Source organism: Saprolegnia parasitica (assembly GCF_000151545.1).
Source record: "Saprolegnia parasitica CBS 223.65 unplaced genomic scaffold supercont2.45, whole genome shotgun sequence".
Classification (NCBI taxonomy): domain Eukaryota; phylum Oomycota; class Saprolegniomycetes; order Saprolegniales; family Saprolegniaceae; genus Saprolegnia; species Saprolegnia parasitica.
The window spans coordinates 204387-222306 of NW_012156439.1; the positions used below are offsets into that span (position 1 = coordinate 204387).

At 55.1% G+C, this 17920-nt stretch overlaps 7 protein-coding genes and 2 non-coding genes across 9 annotated transcripts; 2 read left to right on the top strand and 7 right to left on the bottom strand.

Moving 5' to 3' along the window:
• Positions 1-70: 70 nt before the first annotated feature.
• Positions 71-1352, bottom strand: SPRG_09163 (hypothetical protein). The gene has a single exon (XM_012348598.1). It carries the CDS (start codon positions 1345-1347, stop codon positions 106-108), a length of 1242 nt encoding a protein of 413 aa, XP_012203988.1. The 5' UTR covers positions 1348-1352; the 3' UTR covers positions 71-105.
• A 2265-nt stretch (positions 1353-3617) lies between these two features.
• On the bottom strand, positions 3618-4908 carry SPRG_09164 (hypothetical protein; the record flags this gene model as incomplete). The annotated part of the gene is made up of 3 exons (XM_012348599.1): positions 3618-4062; positions 4117-4278; positions 4325-4908. 3 exons carry the CDS (start codon positions 4906-4908, stop codon positions 3618-3620), a joined length of 1191 nt encoding a protein of 396 aa, XP_012203989.1.
• Positions 4909-5312: 404 nt separating this feature from the next.
• SPRG_09165 (hypothetical protein) lies at positions 5313-6370 on the top strand (the record flags this gene model as incomplete). The annotated part of the gene is made up of 5 exons (XM_012348600.1): positions 5313-5368; positions 5418-5898; positions 5957-6032; positions 6085-6149; positions 6209-6370. 5 exons carry the CDS (start codon positions 5313-5315, stop codon positions 6368-6370), a joined length of 840 nt encoding a protein of 279 aa, XP_012203990.1.
• Positions 6371-7279: 909 nt separating this feature from the next.
• Positions 7280-8216, bottom strand: SPRG_09166 (CAMK protein kinase; the record flags this gene model as incomplete). Its single annotated transcript, XM_012348601.1, has 1 exon — positions 7280-8216. Exon 1 carries the CDS (start codon positions 8198-8200, stop codon positions 7280-7282), a length of 921 nt encoding a protein of 306 aa, XP_012203991.1. The 5' UTR covers positions 8201-8216.
• A 735-nt stretch (positions 8217-8951) lies between these two features.
• SPRG_09167 (hypothetical protein) lies at positions 8952-10059 on the bottom strand (the record flags this gene model as incomplete). Its single annotated transcript, XM_012348602.1, has 2 exons — positions 8952-9740; positions 9949-10059. 2 exons carry the CDS (start codon positions 10057-10059, stop codon positions 8952-8954), a joined length of 900 nt encoding a protein of 299 aa, XP_012203992.1.
• A 405-nt stretch (positions 10060-10464) lies between these two features.
• SPRG_09168 (TKL protein kinase) lies at positions 10465-11723 on the bottom strand (the record flags this gene model as incomplete). Its single annotated transcript, XM_012348603.1, has 3 exons — positions 10465-11067; positions 11115-11298; positions 11356-11723. 3 exons carry the CDS (start codon positions 11721-11723, stop codon positions 10465-10467), a joined length of 1155 nt encoding a protein of 384 aa, XP_012203993.1.
• A 752-nt stretch (positions 11724-12475) lies between these two features.
• SPRG_09169 (hypothetical protein) lies at positions 12476-14320 on the top strand. Its single transcript, XM_012348604.1, has 2 exons — positions 12476-13202; positions 13259-14320. The coding sequence occupies exons 1-2, from the start codon at positions 12500-12502 to the stop codon at positions 14200-14202; spliced, it is 1647 nt and encodes a 548-aa protein (XP_012203994.1). The 5' UTR covers positions 12476-12499; the 3' UTR covers positions 14203-14320.
• Positions 14321-16386: 2066 nt separating this feature from the next.
• Positions 16387-16459, bottom strand: SPRG_30121. Its single transcript has one exon. It is a non-coding gene; the product is annotated as a tRNA-Met (tRNA).
• A 787-nt stretch (positions 16460-17246) lies between these two features.
• On the bottom strand, positions 17247-17319 carry SPRG_30122. The gene has a single exon. It is a non-coding gene; the product is annotated as a tRNA-Met (tRNA).
• Between the last annotated feature and the right edge of the window lie 601 nt (positions 17320-17920).

The window sequence follows — 17920 nt, forward strand, 5'->3', positions numbered from 1 at the left end:
CCTGACCGTACAAGAGCAGCGTATTTTTACAGTTTGTATCGAACGACCACGTTTCCAAACATTCAAACATATCGAGTCGAGACATCTCAAGGTGCTACGATCTATCTAAATCAGCAGTGCCTCAATGGCCGTGAGCAAAAAGAGACCGAACGGAACTTCCTCGCCAAACGCGTTTTCCGGTCGAAAGAACAGCAGCCGGGCGCCCCCCGGCTTGGCCGCTGCTTGTTTGACGCGCTCGATGGTCTTGTCAAAGGCCATGTCGTTCGTGCGCTGGCCGTCAATGGCAACGAGTCGGTCGCCGGCCAGTGCCTTTTCTAAGCCCGGCGCCGACGTCGGATCGGTCACGTCTTCAATCTCGGTCGCGCCTTTTCGGCCCACGAGTACAACACCGAGCTTCCCGCCATGGTACACGACCTCGTAGCAGTTGCTCGGCAGTTGGCGTGGTGGCGCCGGGGGCGCGGCGGCGGGCGTCACAAACAAAAGCTCCAGCGGCGCCGTTGTCGCATTGTCGTGGCTCTGGATGCGGTCAATCACGTGCTCCATGGACCAGCGCTGCGTGCTCTCGCCGTTGATGCTCACCAGCTGGTCGCCAATGAGCACGTCATCAAGTCCATCGTGAAGCGTCGTATCGAGGAGCTGGCTCACGGTCGGGTATGCCTTGATTTTAAACGCCAGCCCGAGGCGGCCGCCTGTAAAGTACACGACGTGACCAGGTCCGCGCCGAAGCCCTGGCAGCTTGCTGGTCAATGACGTCATCGAAGACGATGTTGTTACTGGTGACGATGCCTCGTCATCGGACAGCGGTGCCGAAGCCGCCGGCATGAGACTGCTCACAAAGCGTAGCGTGACGGGCCGCGCCACCTTGCTCAGCGTCGCCATGACGTGTTCAAACCGCATGCCTGACGTGTCGACGTCACCGATCGCAACGAGAATGTCACCGACGTCGGGCGGCGCTTCGTGGATCGACTTGGAGACGACCGTGAGGAGCGAGCACGGCTCCATGACAAACGAGAGGCCGAGCGGCGCATCCTCGGCCCAAAGCAGCTCGTGGCATTCGTTGCCGAGGGCGTCACATTGCGGAATATCGTGTCGCCGGCTCTGAAACGTCAGGCGCAGGAGTGTGCCCGAGGCCTTGGTGCGCAGCGCCTGCAACGTCGTCGCAAACGTGGGCGTGACCGGCGTATCGTTTAGGGCAATCAAAATGTCGCCGACGGCAATCGGAGTTTTAAAGTGCGCTGGCAGCGGCGTCGTGAGCTTCGAGACGACGGCGAAGCCCGCGCGGTTGGAGATGACAAAGACGCCGAGCGCGCCAGTGACCCACTCGACGTGCGTGAGTGCTTCCGACATTGCGTTGTGCGTTGTGCAAGCTTTGGCGCTGAAACGGATGGCGGGGACAATTTAATATGTGGGTTCGGTATACAAATGGAAAGATAATATTATACGAGACGGTTGCCATGGCTACGCCGACGTACCTATGTGCTGACAGACGGCCCTGCACGTCGAGTCGGAGGCGCTTCGAGTGCGTTTGCTATATTCTGTGCATAGCCATGGAATCGTCATTTCCATGTAGACTGCAAAAATATGGTTATAGAGCGTTAGTAAAATGTACACCCACATACATACTGATGCCAGAGGTCGCCTGACACGCTTCTTTCGATCTTGACGCCTCGCTTCTTTGGCTTGTGGCGGCCTATGCCGTCGTTAAGCCGAGAGCGTGGATGTCTCGGCTCGATTTCGTTGGGGTCGGTATTTCCCATAACGGCTGTGTGGCTGCGGCGACCGTGATGGCAGTCATCATCCGAGTGGCGACAATACATTGCAATACCAGCAGCTGTGAAGGTCGACGTGGTCGAGCGCGTTGCGCGGCTCACAGCGGTGCAGCATTAGTTATGCGGTTGTCCGTGCACGACCAATGATGACATGTTGACCTGAATGGCTTTGGCTGCATTTCTCGCCGTCGACGATGTGCGTCTATGGCTACAAAGCAACGTCTGTGACCAAGATGCTGCCAAGCGGGAGGTACCTTCGGGCACGTGCTGACGATCTGCAAATTCAAACGGCCACACATTCGTGCAATCTCATTTTGATTGGTCACATGATAGCCAATCATAGCGCTGGATTGGTGTATGGCCCGCAGAATGTATGTCTCGCATTGGCGAGTACATGTAGCAAGTGTGGGGATTGCGGGAATGCATACGAGTACGACTGGCATTCTACTACTATGGCCAAGGAATAGGTTCCCTTTGCTATTAATATCACCAAACCCATGATGTACAGTGCAATAAAAAGCTGCATTACTCTGCTTTTGTCGGGCGACACTCTGTTGTAAGCACTGGCTCCTCCATTTTTGCGGGCGCAGGCCCGAAAAGTTCCTCTATCCAATCTTTAGATCCCATATTGTTTTTTGTCGAAATCATATTATACTCGGTTTTTGTATCTGAATTTATATTATTGCATAAGCGTCTGGTGAAAAGATTTTTGCGGGCTGGAGCCCGCAAAAATGGCGTCCAATCAAAAGCTACAAAAATCGTAGAAAAGCATCCTTTTTTCACGAATCAGTGCTAAGAAGAAATGGAAGCTGCGATCCTCAAGGCATGGCAGCGAGCCGAGACAGCGCGGGCGAGATCGACCTCTCAGAGTTTACGATCAAAGACGCTCGGCACATGCGCATCACAACGTCATCTCGGAAGACGTACGAGAGCAACCTCAACCAGGTAAAGAAATGGGTGCGCGAGGAGTACGAGGAGCCCGGTCTCCTGGAGCCGTGCTCATTCGACGAAGCCAAGGACGGCTGGACGATTGAAGTCCGCGCATTCGAGTACGACGACTTTCTCCAGTTTCTCGAGTATATCGTGCGCTATAAGAATGTCACGACGTCGACGCTCAGTGGCTATCGCAGTGCGCTCGTGAGTCTCTACAAGGACCGGAACGTGCCGTAGCCTGCCGGCTACGGCGATGATATGAAGGAGGTGTATGCTGGTACAATATCGACCTTCAATACTGGACTTACTGTGATTACGTGATTTGTGTAGGCATTTGGCGCACGCTTGCCTCGCGAAGCCAGTCCTAGAGCAAGGTGCCGAATGCGAAGCGTCCGCTCACCTTCGACGAGTACTAGCGTATCGGCAAGGACAGCCTCACGCTCACGGATGGTGGCTTCACGCACCTCTTCCTAACGATAACACGGAACCTCGTGCGCCGATCCAAGTCAACGGAGACGGTGCGCGTGAACACCTCTCGTGCGAAGGCGACGCAATTGGCGTCACGTTTTTCAAGAGCAAGACACGCCAGGAAGGTAAAACGGATGGCATTCGATTGCCGGGGCAATGTATTGATATGTCATGCGTACAGGGAATCAAAGCCAATACCCGAAGCTCTGCTACGCTAATTCGTTTAAGCCAGCGCTTTGTTTGTCCTTGCGCTCGCGCATGTTATGTTCTTTGCATGGGCCCCACTGTTTTCAGCTTGCCACGTCATAGGATGTTTTTAGCCAATCAGATGCCGAGAAGTTTTATCGGGTCAGCCACCCGAAAAAATCCGATCACAATTCAATTGATTACAAGCGTGGGCTGCGCGCCACGCGTCTCCAATCAAATGGAGATGTTGTGTACGTCTCGTTAGTTTTTATCGGAGTCTCGGAGCGCCTCGAGCATCTCTTGACGTCTTTTGTGAACCGGCATTCTCAAGTTGGCGACTGTGAGCGTTTGTTCAAACAAAAGGCGCATCGCATCAAAATCGACGTCAGGCGATTTGTTGCCGTGGTTGCGTGCCCATCGCACTTGGCTGTACGCGAAAAGTGCTGTTTCCACGTAGAGCAGCATCGAGATGCCACTGTCGTTGGGGTTGCGCTGCAATGGCACCTTGAAATTGACCTTACTCGTGTTCAGCGGCTGCCGACTGCGCGGACGGCTCTCATGCTGCACATTTGACAGAAACGTGTGCACTTCGGCGTGAATCGCGTGCTCCTGGTGCTGACTGTCGAACGTGTCGAAAAATGCAATCCTTGCCGTCTCGGTCGCAGCTGCGTCGAGACGGAAGACCATGGTCACGCTCCAGTGGCCTCTACATTCCGCAAGACGTGTCATGAGATATGCATGCGAGCAGAAAGGCTAGTACCCTAGAAGGAGTGGCAGCACGACAATCTCAGTTGAGAGAAGGTCCAGATACGCTGCTGGTGATGGCACCAGCGCGCCAGATTCCATGAGCGATGACAACACAGATGCCGGAAGGATGCGGCAGTACGGCTTGGTCGCTGCACAGGCACCGTCCTGGAGCTTGCTACTGCAGCATGAGCCCTTCAACCAGACATTCGTATCGACCGTACGCGAGGAAACGGTCCACAAGGTCTGTCGTCAAGTCCATGCCCGCTTCAAGACACGCAACGCTGCGTGAAGGGGCCTTTGGAGAAGGTGCGGACACCGGAGTGAGCGCGACCGAGGCTGCCCCACCTTGGCCTGCAACGATGCCATGGCCATGTCGTCGGGGGCGCTTCGCCACAGCACTCGCTGCCGCAGGGCCGTCACTCGTTCGCTTACCGGCGACAGGAGGAGCAACGGCCCGTCCCGGCACGGCCAGAGCATCGCCCTCGCCACGGTTGTACTTGGCGACCATGCTCGCTGTCGAGTGCTGCACATCATGAAGGAGCTTGTCAAAGTTCACCCGGAGCTCCTCGTGGTCACGCGATAGAGCGGCAAGCTTGGTCTTGAGCTCGGCGTTCTCGTGCTCGAGGGCTGTCTTGGTTCGCAGCGCGTCGTCGCGCTCGGCCTCGACGTCGGCTCGCCCGAGGACGCGAAGTGCAGCGCGGATCTCTTGGAGCTCTGTGGCGGTCGCCCGCGCCTGCGCGTCGACGCGCGCTTCGAGGTCCGCGAACTTGTCGGCCTGGTCCCCGCCGATGCGTGTTCGAGCCATGGCCACCGCAATAATGGAAGGCAGGTTGCTTGTCGCTGATTGGTCCGATGAAATATGGCCGATCCAGCGTTTGCGTTGGGTTCCTACGATCCAGTGGATGGTCCCAAAGCACACACAGTATCCCTACAATCGGATTAGCATGTCGCTTGCTTTCCTTGCTCACTACCAGCATCTAATGTGTGCTGCGTGCTGCTGATATGGCTATCGCCTCGAGCTTTCCTAGTCCACAAAATTATTTCCTCGCCGGCAAAGCAGTGTTCCAGTTGGCCACTGACGACAAACAGTGTTTGAAACAGCTGGTTGAGTGTCGTTGAGTGTCGTAAATTCTGTAAAATAATCTGTTCTGGCACGTGGGTTCGACCAGCTGGTTTGACCGCCTTGGTGGTTTTTCGACGCGAAGCATCATGGTCGGGGCATGGCTGACGTCCGCTAGGCAATCGTGGCGACCCAACGCATGGAAGTACGTCGGCTCCTGCATGTGACCTACCCTCTTAGGCTCGCTGGCGTAGGCTCGCCATCGCGATTGCACTCTACCACGGCTGGAACCACGCGGTCTTGGTCCACCGCGCGTACACGCTGCTTCGCCGGCGCTTCCCGCAGCACTCGTACCTCCGCGCGCTCTGGTCGTCGTGCATCTACATCCTCACAGTGCAGCTCGGCGAGATGGGCAACGTTGCGTTTGGCGTGAGCCAGCCGCGGCTTGTGCGCCGCACGCTCGTCTCGTCGCTGCGGCTGCGCACCAACGACTTCAAGTACGGTCCGCACGAGCGCCACGCGCTCGACCTCTTTGGCACGACCAAGGACGTATCGGCAATCGCGCGGCCCGTCGTCGTCTTCATCCACGGCGGTGCGTGGGCCATGACCAACAAGTTCCACTACGCGGCTGTCGGGCAAGAGCTTGCAAAGCATGGCATCCTCACGGTCGTCGCCAACTACCGCGTCTTCCCGCATGGCGACGTCGAAGACATGCTCGAGGACCTCTCGTCGATCGTACGAGCGATCGTGTAGCGAGCGAGCGAGACGACGCATGCATGCAATGCTGTTGTAGGTGCAATGGACGGTCGACAATATTGCGTCGTACGGCGGCGACATTGGCAACATTACGCTTTCTGGTCACTCGTCTGGTACGTCCTGTGATTTTAGCCAAACGGACGAGAGATTGCATGTGTGCAATAGGGGCACACGTGTCGTCGCTGTTGCTTCTGCAGTCGGCGCGGCGCATCGCGGCCAATATTCCCCAGGTATTTTCATCATTTTCTCCGATTTCGACGGCATCAATTGCACGGCATTTCATGCGTAGGAATTCGAAGCCGCAAAGCACATCAAGACGTACGTGGGCTTGAGCGGCCCGTACGACATGGACGACCACTACGCCTTTGAAGCGGGCCGTTCGATCGGGCCATTCCGCGGTACATCCACTTCGCTAGCGGAGATCCACGCTTTATTCTCTGCACTGAAATAGCCCATGCGATCTCGCCACTGCATCCGTCAATGCACGGCCGAAAACACTTTGGCTCGTTTAGCACACCGCAGCTCGTGCAGACGGGACTGATGTTGCCGCCGCGGATTCTCTTGTACCATGGCATGGACGATGTGGTGCGCTCTGCGTGCGCGCCGCAACCAGTGTTGACAAACCAGCGTAGGTGGTGCCGCTGAGCGCAACGCTCAAGCTCGCCAAGTGCTTGGTACGAATGTCGAGCACGTGAGTGGCGACTCATCGATGGGTGTAGCGGGACGCTGGAACGAGCGTTGACGTTGTCGAGCTGCCGTGCGGCCACGTGGAGCCCCTTTTGGCGCTCATGGGCGAAGACGCGGCGCTGAAGGACGCTTTCTACGAGTCGTTTTTGCCTGCAGTGCGACGCCCACGCTGGCCGCTGCCGAGTAGATTGTAGACGGAGCCTCGTCGTCGATCTTGTTTCCGCAACCAAATGCTCTGGACCGTCGTGGTACTCGTTGCATCCTATGTCCAAACCAAGTCCGTGTCTTCAGTGGTGTTTTCTCTGTGGAACAAAGCAGACGAACGAGCACGCCCTTTTTGTGTCCCGCGTCGTGGCACGGGCTCGCTGCGCTCCTCAGTGCACTTGTACTCGCCTGTAGCCCGGGCGGGGACTAGGACGACGCACTCTGCGAGGTCCGTCGAGATGTTGCAATTAGGCGTCAGTTTCTGCAACTCTTGGTTTATGGAGGTCTTGCGAGACGAGGGTCGCGGGCGATGAGTCATGCGAGCTTGGTGCGGTGCGCAGGCAGTGGAGTTGACATGTCAAGATTGTACATCGTCATTTCGTTCATGGATAGACCTCCATAACCAAAACAGAGTGTTTCGCACGGTAGAGTAAATACTATAGTTGGATAGAGCTGGCGTACATCGTGTCTAGGCGGCTTTGGCCATAAAACGAGGGCGCAGCTTGGCCCAAAAACCAAGCTTCTTTGGCGCTGTTGTCGGCGCCGCTAGCCATGACGGCATCGGAGCTTGGAACCACGGATCCAGCAGCAGGTCGGCTGCCGTCGCGCGCTTGGTAGGGTCCACGGTGAGCATGGCCTCGAGGACGCGACGTGCATTCGCCGAGAGCCACTCCGTCTTGTGCGGTGGGTACGGCACCGTCGACGCATCGGTGAGACTGTGCAGCGTCTCGAACGACGTGCCGAACGGGAGGCGGTCAAACAGTAGCGTAAACATGACGATGCCCGTGGCCCAAATGTCAATAGGTGTCCCGTACGGCTGCGCGTGGGCGACTTCGGGCGCAAGGAACCCGATCGTGCCACACGCCCGCGACAAGGCACTGGTTGCGTACGTTGCGAGGCCGAAATCCGCGAGCTTGACGTTGTCGTGCTTGTCAAAGAGGATGTTTTCGAGCTTGATATCGCGGTGCACGAGGCTGCGCGCGTGGCAGTAGGCAAGAGCACTCAAGACGCCATAGACCACATGACGCACGTCGTCTTCTGAAAAGCGCCGCTGGTGCTGATAGCGGCTAAAGAGGTCCCCACCCGCGAGGAGCTCGAGCACGACGCAAGGGCCATCGGTGGACTCGATGCATTCGGTGCACTGGACAATGTTGGGGTGGTGTAGCGACTGCAGTAGCGTGGCCTCGGCGGTCGCCGCCGCGTTGGCTTTGGTGAGCACTTTGATCGCGACCTTGGCACCCGACCAGCGGTGCTCGGCTTCGTGGACGATCGCACAACCGCCGGTGCCGAGAATGCGGCCGAGACGGTACTTGGTGCTGAGCGACGGGCGTCGGCGAAGCAAAAGCGACGGCATCGAGAGGCGAGGACGCGCCATCGGAGCGTCAGGCATCGGACCAACGTGATGATGAATCAAGGAATGGGACGGTGGGCGACATGGCGAATGCGACGCGGGCCAATGAAACGCCCGCAAAACGATCTTTTCGCGGAATCGTGCGATATGATTGGCTGAAAAATCGAGGAAAGTATCGAACATGACGCCAAAGCGCATGCGGGTGTTGGACTCGCGTCGTCTTCGATGGAACATGCTTCGACACTTGATGGCATGGTCTTCGATGAGGCAATATACTCTGGATACGCTTTCTGAATAGGCTGCAGTGAACCAGCAGAGTTGAAACCAAACAGTGGATGCCCGACAGCAGCATTGACGAGGTGACGAGTTGCTTGCTCCTCAAATGCCTTGCAACAGCCTTGGCGGAGACTCGAGCGATGCATGCACACACGTGCCGCTCGTTGTGCAACAACATAAAAACAACGTCATGGTGCCCGATAATCTCGCAGGATGAAGACAAAATCGTCCATTTTGGTGGGTCCGATCTTCGGCTACCACTGGTACAGTGAACATAATTTGGCCAATCATTTTTCCATCACAACGTACGACAATCATCCTGCATTGAGCTTACAGATTGTACTGATGTGTTGGTGAACGCGAATAAACGTCATACCTATCTATCTAAATGTACAAACCATCGATGGTCTGTCGTCATCCAATGTATGTTTTGGTCATCGCCGAGCGCGCAAAAATCACACCAGTGCATCAACGCTCAACTAATACTGTCATGCAATAGTTCGTACATACCCTCCTATTCCTGTCCCGACGGCGCATCTGCCTTTTCGAGTTTTCGAATTGCGTCGTAGCACGTCGCGTAGCTCAGGTCGTGGAACGTGCGCAGCGCCGCGTCCGGGCTTGCGGAAAAGGCGCGAAACTTTGCGGCGGCGCGTCGACAGCCGATTTCAAACACGTTCTCGCGCGCCGACGCCTCGGACGTCGCCAGCTTGGCAAGGCTCGGAGCACCGCCGCTCGATGCAATGAAGGCGACGACCCGGCGCGCCTTGGAGAACCGGGCCACGTCGGCGGGGACTGGTAGGTTGCGCGTTGAGAGCTGCTGCAGCGGCACCATGCCGCTGTCTGGAATGCCGCTAAACCATGCACGCCACAGATGCAAGACAGTCATCTTGGGCAGAGTAAAGTCTTGCGGCACCGGGTGGATCCGCCCACCCCACTCAAACCGCGGCGGCGGGATCGGCGTGCGACGCGAAGACGTCGGCGGTGGTGTCGGCGTCGATAAGGACAAGGATGAGGACGCTGAAGATGGCCCAGATGCAGCGGCGGCCGAGGGCGAACCGAGTTCCGGGCGAAGTTTCTGCAGCGCCTCTTGCAGGCACGTCTCGACGGTGCTGCGCAAGTCGTGAAAGACGCCGTCCAGCTGGGCCGATCCGTGGGCCGCCAGTTTGGTCTGCACCGCGTCGGCGACGAGCGTTGGCAGCTTCCGAAAGATGTCGGTCAGAACCGTATCGAGCGTCGATTCGACCTTCTCGAGCCGCGTGAGAAGGGAGGCCGTCGACGGTCCACCGAGCGCCGTCGCGTCGACCTGCACAGGAGATCGAAGTGTTTCACCGTCTGACTTTGGTGCGACAGTCAAAACGCACCAGTATTGTATCCTTAGTTCGCTTGGCCTTCACCGACTTTCTTGCTGGCGCAGCTCCTTGGCGTGCCGGCGCCGCGACCCGGCTCGGCGCGTCCGGCCTGGCGCTGGCCATGGCAGGCGGGACGAGAGCTGCCGCGGTCAGCGAGGTTACCTCCATTGACTGCGCGATGGAAGGCGCGGCGTCGTTCGAGCCATTGGTCTCGAGGCGTCGACGCTTCGTCCCGCGGACCTCGACTGTCGAGCTTGCTTGCGACGTTGCCATTGCCTCACTATGCAATCCGGATATGATGTAGCAAACATCCGGATGCATGTCCAGGGCGAGGTGGCGGCGATTGCAGGTGCGGTCTGCAATCCCGACGTTGAAGTAGAGATACAGTGAGAGATTAGCCGCTGGCTGCGGAATTCGCAAGCCCGCATCAGGGGTCAATAAACTGTTTTTACCCTAGCACGCATGTCCAGCTGAGGCGGCGCATTCAACGTTTGTCCACTGCAGCCGAGTTGGTGGTTTGATGCATCAACCAAGAGCTTAGTTGATTGCATGGTGCTCGAGTGGTCTTTCTTGGCCGTTGGATTTACGACTTTTCACAAGATGGTAAACAGTGCCATGTTGCCCTCGCTGTCGTCACATCTAGCAAAGAAGGCCTATCATGTCTCATATACTATTGATTTACAACACAATGGTCGGACTCTGTCGCATCGACACACTGTGCGAACTCGCAAACGACGTCATCGGAGCTTGAAGGTACGCGACGGCGCTCGAGCCCGTCGGACGATCCAACGGGTTGCTTTCTAAACACGCAAGCGCGAGCTCGGTAATTCCCGGTGGACACAACACCGAGAGCGTCGGCCGCAGCGTGCCGTGGCTAATGCGCTGCAGCAGAATATCATTGTCCATCTGCGTAATGTGGTGCTTGTACGGGTCTTCGTGCGAGTCGAGGACCGAGAGGAGGACACCGAACGAGTACATGTCGCTGGCCGCCGACGGTTTCTCGCCTCGGAGCACTTCGGGTGCGACCCACGTCTTGAGCTCTGTCTTCAGCGTCTGCGAGAAGCGACTGCTGACATAGGTCGTCGTTTGACGCACGACGTCACTCCAACGGGACGACGACGACGACACGGACGATGACGCCGACATGCGCGAAGACAAAACATCATCGCGTTGAAACGGAATGCTGGCAATCTTGGCCGTGACGCGGTGGGCCGACATGGTGAGAAGCACGGCGTCCATCGTCAGCTGCTGGTGCAAGACATCTTGGCTGTGTAAATACGTCTACAAGACAAAAGTGACAACTCGGATGCGATATGGAAAGGACGTACGAGCCCCAAGAGCACATCCAGTGCGAGGTGGTGCTTCTTGTCAGGCCAGGCGACGGTGAGCGGATTGGTTGCCGCCAGGAGGTCCCGCAGCGACCCTTGCGACATGTACTCGAACGCTACTTCAGCATTAAACTGGTGGTGCCACACAACGCCGACGACCGTGACGACGTTGGCGTGCCGCAATCTATCCAAGACCACGATCAACCCTACCCCTGGAAAGAGCGATCTATTGGCAATGTACCGAGACAGCAGGTGAATGTGGTCTGTAAACTGCCGCACAAACTCGTGGTCCGCTTGCCGCAACGGCGTCAGTCGCTTGACCGCCACGTCGAGCGTGCCATTCCCTGCATAGTACGTGCCAACGTACACTTGAAAGCTATCACTGGGTGGCGCCAACAGGCGTACAAGCCGCAGTTGCCGCGCGTCCAGCTGCGGTACAACAGTGTCCCGCGTCGTAAGGGCATAACTGTCCGACATGTCGGTATCCAAGTGGCCGAGCGGGCTCGGCTCGACGTACAGCGGCCCGCAGCAGCGCTTGACAAGCATCGTGTACAGCACGACGATACCCACGACGACCGGGCATGTAATCGCAAGTGCGAGCGCCGCCATCGTTCCTTGCGTGTCGTTCGAGGTGGCTACGTCCCGCGACGCATGAGCTCAAACTAATGCGACGTCGAAGGAGCGTACCACTCGCAGTCAGAGGGACGCTGGTCGTTAATGGAAGCGCGTCGTAGGTGGGGCGTCGTTGTTGTTTGTGTTGTCGACGGCAGTCTCGTCGTTGCGACCGCTGTGATGTTCGGGTCGTGTGCCATTACCGGCGGCTGTGTGGCGTTCAACGCCATGGTCGCCGCGACGACACCGACAAGCACCCACGCTGTGAGACGCATGTAGTATCAAAGTACAGATAGGCTCCAACAGGGATATCTCGTCGGTTGCATCCGTTCAGTCTCATATCGACCTACTCGTGGCCGTCGGATGTGCTGCTACTACGATGCAGCTTCATGGCATGGGTGTAGCGCATGAGCATTAGGAAGCGCACGAATGCTTTCGATGCAGGTCGTCGTGGTCATCGCCCGATGCGACCGGTTGTGACCCTCGGCCGAATCCAGGTATCCCGGCATGTGAAACTGCCAGTAGTTTTGCGATCTTCTAGCGCTGAACTTACATCTTGTTCTCAGCTCAAGCGATGGAAGAATACACTTGCAGCAATACCGTAGTGTACCTTCTAGCCCCTCGACCTGGCAAGACCGGCAGTCGTGACAGCCTCGTCAGGCACGGACCCTCTCTACGTCTCTGCGTGTGGCAGGTGAATTATAAAACCTCTATCATTGAATATACATATCTATGCGTTGTTGGAGTCCTCGCCATCCGAGGAACAAGAGCAGATGACGGACGAAGTGCTCAAGGCGACGGCAACGGCCGCGCTCGGCGCCGCGCTGGAGGCGTACCCGGGCAAGAAGACGCTCATCGCGGACGCGTCGTTCCGTGCGCTTCTCGATGTCATGGCCTGCGGCGTCGGTGGCAAGGCCTTCTTCGAGCGCCAGCAGGTATCCCGCATCCTCCTGCTGGAGCGGCCGCTGCCGCGAGCGAGCCTCCTCGACGCATGCGTCTTTCTTCTCTTGCGGCCCCAAGCGACCAATGTGACCCTCTTGCGTGAGCTGCATAGCGCACACCCGTCGCTGACCATGACCGTCGCGTGGGTCCCTGCCTGCTCGACAGCCGTCGAGCTCGAGATGGAGCGGCAAGGCCTCAAGCACCTCGTGGCCGAGGTCGATCTGCCGCTGTACTTGCTGCCGTGCGAAGAGCACGTGTGGAGTCTCTGCCGCGAGAACGATTTTCAAACGCTTTTTGTGGAGAAAGACCAAAGCCTTGTGACCGAGGTCGTGAAGAGCCTCCTTGAGCTAAGCCTCACGCGCGCGACGAGTATGCAAGCGCTCGGCGCCGTCGCCGAGAGCGCCAAGATCCTCTACGAGAGCGTCCAGTCCAAGGCGCCGCCGCCAGCGTCGGCTGCGCCGTTTGACCAATGCATCCTCGTCGATCGCACCGAGGACCCAATCACGCTGCTTGTGACGCCGCTCCATTATGAAGGTAGTACATATATTGTTGGTATATTCCTTGTATTACTCAATCTGCGTACTATGTAGGACTAGTGGATGCTGTGCTCGGGATGAATCATGGCGTCGTCACCGTCAATGGCGCCAAGCACATGCTGTCCACGAACGACGAGTTCTACGCGTCGATCCGGGACCTCGACTTTGATCATCTGGTGACGTCGCGGCTGCCGGCAATTGCGGCGAGTCTTCGCGACGGCAAGCAGCTTACACCTGCGACCGAGCTTGCCAAGAAGCTCGGGTCCCTCGTACAAACCAAGCAAGCTGTGAGTTTGCACTTGGATCTTGTGGCGGCGATGACGCAGGTTAGCAGCGACGATCACAAGGCGCTCAAGCGTTGCGTCGAGATCGAGCAGAGCATCATGGGCCTCGGCAAACCAAAGGACATTGACGCGATGATCGAAGAAGGCTTGCTCCGCGACCCACCGCTCGAGCTCTCGAAGATGCTCAAGCTGCTTTGCCTCCATGCCCTCGTGCTGGGTGGCCCCGAAAGGAAGATCTTTGACACGCGCCAGCAGCAGCTCTGCCATACGTACGGCCACCGCGTTCTGCCGCTGCTTTCGAGTCTCAGCGCGTCGCTGCAGTGGCTAGTGCCCAGAGGTGGCCACCCGGACTGGAAGTGGTCGAAATTGCGCAAGTCCATGGACCTTCTCAAAGGCAGCGCCATTGAAGATGTCTTGCAACCGCGCGACATTTGGGGGATGTTTCCTACGATCGGGTACGCACCTCTGAGCGTCCGCCGCGTTCAAGTGGCCTGCGGGATGCGCCAGGTGAGCGCGCTGCCCTTACCAGCCTTGACACCCAAGCCCGGCCCACCCCAGAGAGTGCTTGTCTACTATCTGGGCGGTGTGGCGTATGCAGAGCTCGCAGCGTACCGGTTCTTGAACCGATCGCAGAGCCAGTTTGCGTTTGTGGTGGCGACCACGTCGATCTGCAACACGACGCGGCTTTTTCAGGGCCTCATGGCGTCCCAGTAGAGTAGTGCACTTCGTTTACAGGACATCATTTCAACCCGACAAGGCCAGTGTGATCAACATGGTCGACTTGATAGCAAAATGACAACGATATTACTGTAATATGTCGAGTTGACTTGTGACTAATGTATCAACTTGGGAATCAACTTGGAAAGAGCCATGTCAACGCATTGGCTCTTGGTATGCGATAATTTTCCTGCATTGAGCATACAGCCAAGCCAGTACGACGACTGGTATGTTGATGAATGGTGCATGTTGATGGGATCGCAGGTGTACCTATTGTATCTTCTGTAGTCTAGCGAGTTCGTCCAGCCCTGTGAGCCCCCCCCGTGTCTAGACAGGCTTTAGAGGTCAAGGCACTCTATCCTGGGAGTCCAAGCATCATCACGAGTGAAGTGTTGATCAATCTCCACCAACCGGTCTAAACGTAAAATCCTCGACAGGAATCAAGGCTGCTTTTACGGCTAGAGCGGAAAAGGATGTGCGTTTTCTTCCCCTGTAAAAGCTCTTCACACATCGTAGAGAAAGCATCGCTGAACATTTCGGCTTTGCTGTTGTCTTTGCCCCATGGCGCATCTCTGCACGTCCTTCGCTTGGCCGCAGGCGCTCGGACACGAGTCCGAGGCCATTCGCCCGGCTACGTCCTGCGGTGGTGGGTGAAACCCGCACAGGGGTACTAGTACATAATAGTTACCCCTGAACCCGCATGCGCACGCTTCAGGCAAAGGAACGGGTGAAGTTGCTCGCGCAAGTTTTCGCTCGCAACCAATATTAGTACGACTAGCTATTAGTGAGTTTGCGATTTTCAAAATTATACTAAAAATTATACTATCTCGATCGGTTCTCACAGGTCACTGTGAAAAAGCATAATCTATAATGGAATTCTATATTATAAACGGCCTCCGGAGGCCTTCTATAATAGCTCCAAAAAACCTGTCGAAGAATGATATTTGTGGGAATTGATATCGGATGATAGGGCCAATAAATAATCTCTGACAGTAAACAGGCGAGTGATGCCGATTAGATGAAATATGGGGCTTTTCAGCCAACCAGGTGCACTGTACCCTCCCTTTCATTTGCCCATTTGCGTCGTAGCGCCGACAGCGACGGACCAACCGAGCGCGGACCATACCATCGCCTCAGCAGTCGCTTGCTGGCACCACCGGCTCCATCGAATCGTAGAAGAGGTATGCTCATGAACAAATACAGCGCCTTGTTTCTGCGCAGCGGCCTCTGCGCTTGGAGGTGCGTGACCAGAGAGAGGAGAAGCGCGCGCGATCGAAGACGCGGCATGCGTAAAGACAACGAGGAGGCTCTTGGAAGTTGTTAAGTTGGAAACCTTCAAGTACATAGGTCGATAGCATCGCACGAAACATGGGCTTCCATGCGACTGTCCATGTCCGCGCTTCCACTGTCGAGTGCACCAGCGCCAATGAGTGGCTCCCGACACAAACCTCTCACCGAAGGCAAGAGCTGCCATACCGGTACATGTACTTCTCACATGCGTCAATATGCTAGCTCTTTCCATGTTCAGACTGATCCTTTTTCGATGATCTACCTCGACCTTCGAGCCTCTAGCTCAAGCCAAATCCATTTTATTGCACCATTTCGCTGCGAAACACTACTAAAATGTGCAATTATACACTGGGACGACCATGTCTTTCGACGTTATGACGGGGTTATGAATGCATTACGAATTAACAGTCTATGAGACCATCGATGCGTTTTGGGAGGTAAAATGGTCGTGTGCCGCGACGCTGGCGACTCGAGACGCGAGAAAACGGCCTAATGGTAGAATTTTACGGGGACTCTACACATGCTATCAAAAGTTGGAAAATAATGACGTTTGGGGGAGATCTTGACAAAATACTCCAAAACTCGATTTTTGGCATTTTGGCGAAGAGCTTGCCTGGCTATCAAAGGCCTGCAAGTAGTTTGTTTTGGAGCTCACCGACAATTGCTGTTTCATTCTAATCCATCTAGATATTCAACGCGAGCAATACATGCGTCTTTTCTTTTTAATATGGGGAATAAATATTGGTGGCCATGTCAGCACGATATCGAGGAATACACGCATGGATTGATCACGCAAAAATTTCTGGTGTCGCGAAATAGAAATTCGTCGCGTGCTGATGTGCTTTTGCTTGTCTGCATGGGGCAATACATATCGGAAAAATGCAAAAGAAATGCTCCCTGCCAGGATCGAACTGGCGGCCTTCAGATTATGAGACTGACGCTCTACCAACTGAGCCAAAGGAGCTTACAAACTACCCCTTTTTCACGCGCTTTAGATTTCTCATTTAGCGATTTTATTCGTTTTAATTTATATTTCTTGCACATACATGTACTTCTCACATGCGTCAATATGCTAGCTCTTTCCATGTTCAGACTGATCCTTTTTCGATGATCTACCTCGACTTTCGAGCCTCAAGCTCAAGCCAAATCAATTTTATTGACCCCGCACCATTTCGCTGCGAAACACTACTAAAATGTGCAATTATACACTGGGACGAGCATGTCTTTCGATGTTATGACGGAGTTATGAATGTCTTACGAATTAAATCACTTTTCGGAAATATGCGTTTTGGAGGTAAAATGGTCGTGTGCCGCGACGCTGGCGACTCGAGACGCGAGAAAACGGCCTAATGGTAGAATTTTACGGGGACTCTACACATGCTATCAAAAGTTGGAAAATAATGACGTTTGGGGGAGATCTTGACAAAATACTCCAAAACTCGATTTTTGGCATTTTGGCGAAGAGCTTGCCTGGCTATCAAAGGCCTGCAAGTATTTTTTTGTTTTGGAGCTCGCCGACAATTGCTGTTTCATTCTAATCCATCTAGATATTCAACGCGAGCAATACATGCGTCTTTTCTTTTTAATATGGGGAATAAATATTGGTGGCCATGTCAGCACGATATCGAGGAATACACGCATGGATTGATCACGCAAAAATTTCTGGTGTCGCGAAATAGAAATTCGTCGCGTGCTGATGTGTTTTTGCTTGTCTGCATGGGGCAATACATATCGGAAAAATGCAAAAGAAATGCTCCCTGCCAGGATCGAACTGGCGGCCTTCAGATTATGAGACTGACGCTCTACCAACTGAGCCAAAGGAGCTTACAAACTACCCCTTTTTCACGCGCTTTAGATTTCTCATTTAGCGATTTTATTCGTTTTAATTTATATTTCTTGCACATACATGTACTTCTCACATGCGTCAATATGCTAGCTCTTTCCATGTTCAGACTGATCCTTTTTCGATGATCTACCTCGACCTTCGAGCCTCTAGCTCAAGCCAAATCCATTTTATTGCACCATTTCGCTGCGAAACACTACTAAAATGTGCAATTATACACTGGGACGACCATGTCTTTCGACATTATGACGGGGTTATGAATGCCTTACAAATTAAATCACTTTTCGGAAATATGCGTTTTGGGAGGTAAAATGGTCGTGTGCCGCGACGCTGGCGACTCGAGACGCGAGAAAACGGCCCCAAAATGGTAAAATTTCACGGGGACTCTAGACATGCTATCAAAAGCTGGAAAATAATGACGTTTGGGGGAGATCTTGACAAAAGTACTCCAAAACTCGATTTTTTGGCATTTTGGCGAAGAGCTTGCGTGGCTATCAAAGGCCTGCAAGTATTGTTTTGGAGCTCACCGACAATTGCTGTTTGATTCTAATCCATCTAGCGTCGCGGCACACGACAATACAT

Bases quoted from the DNA above. Each gene is read 5' to 3' on its own strand.
- SPRG_09163 (XM_012348598.1), bottom strand. From the start codon at position 1,347: ATGTCGGAAGCACTCACGCACGTCGAGTGGGTCACTGGCGCGCTCGGC.
- SPRG_09169 (XM_012348604.1), top strand. From the start codon at position 12,500: ATGACGGACGAAGTGCTCAAGGCGACGGCAACGGCCGCGCTCGGCGCC. The intron at 13,203-13,258 runs GTAGTACATATA...CGTACTATGTAG, and splicing joins GACGCCGCTCCATTATGAAG to GACTAGTGGATGCTGTGCTC.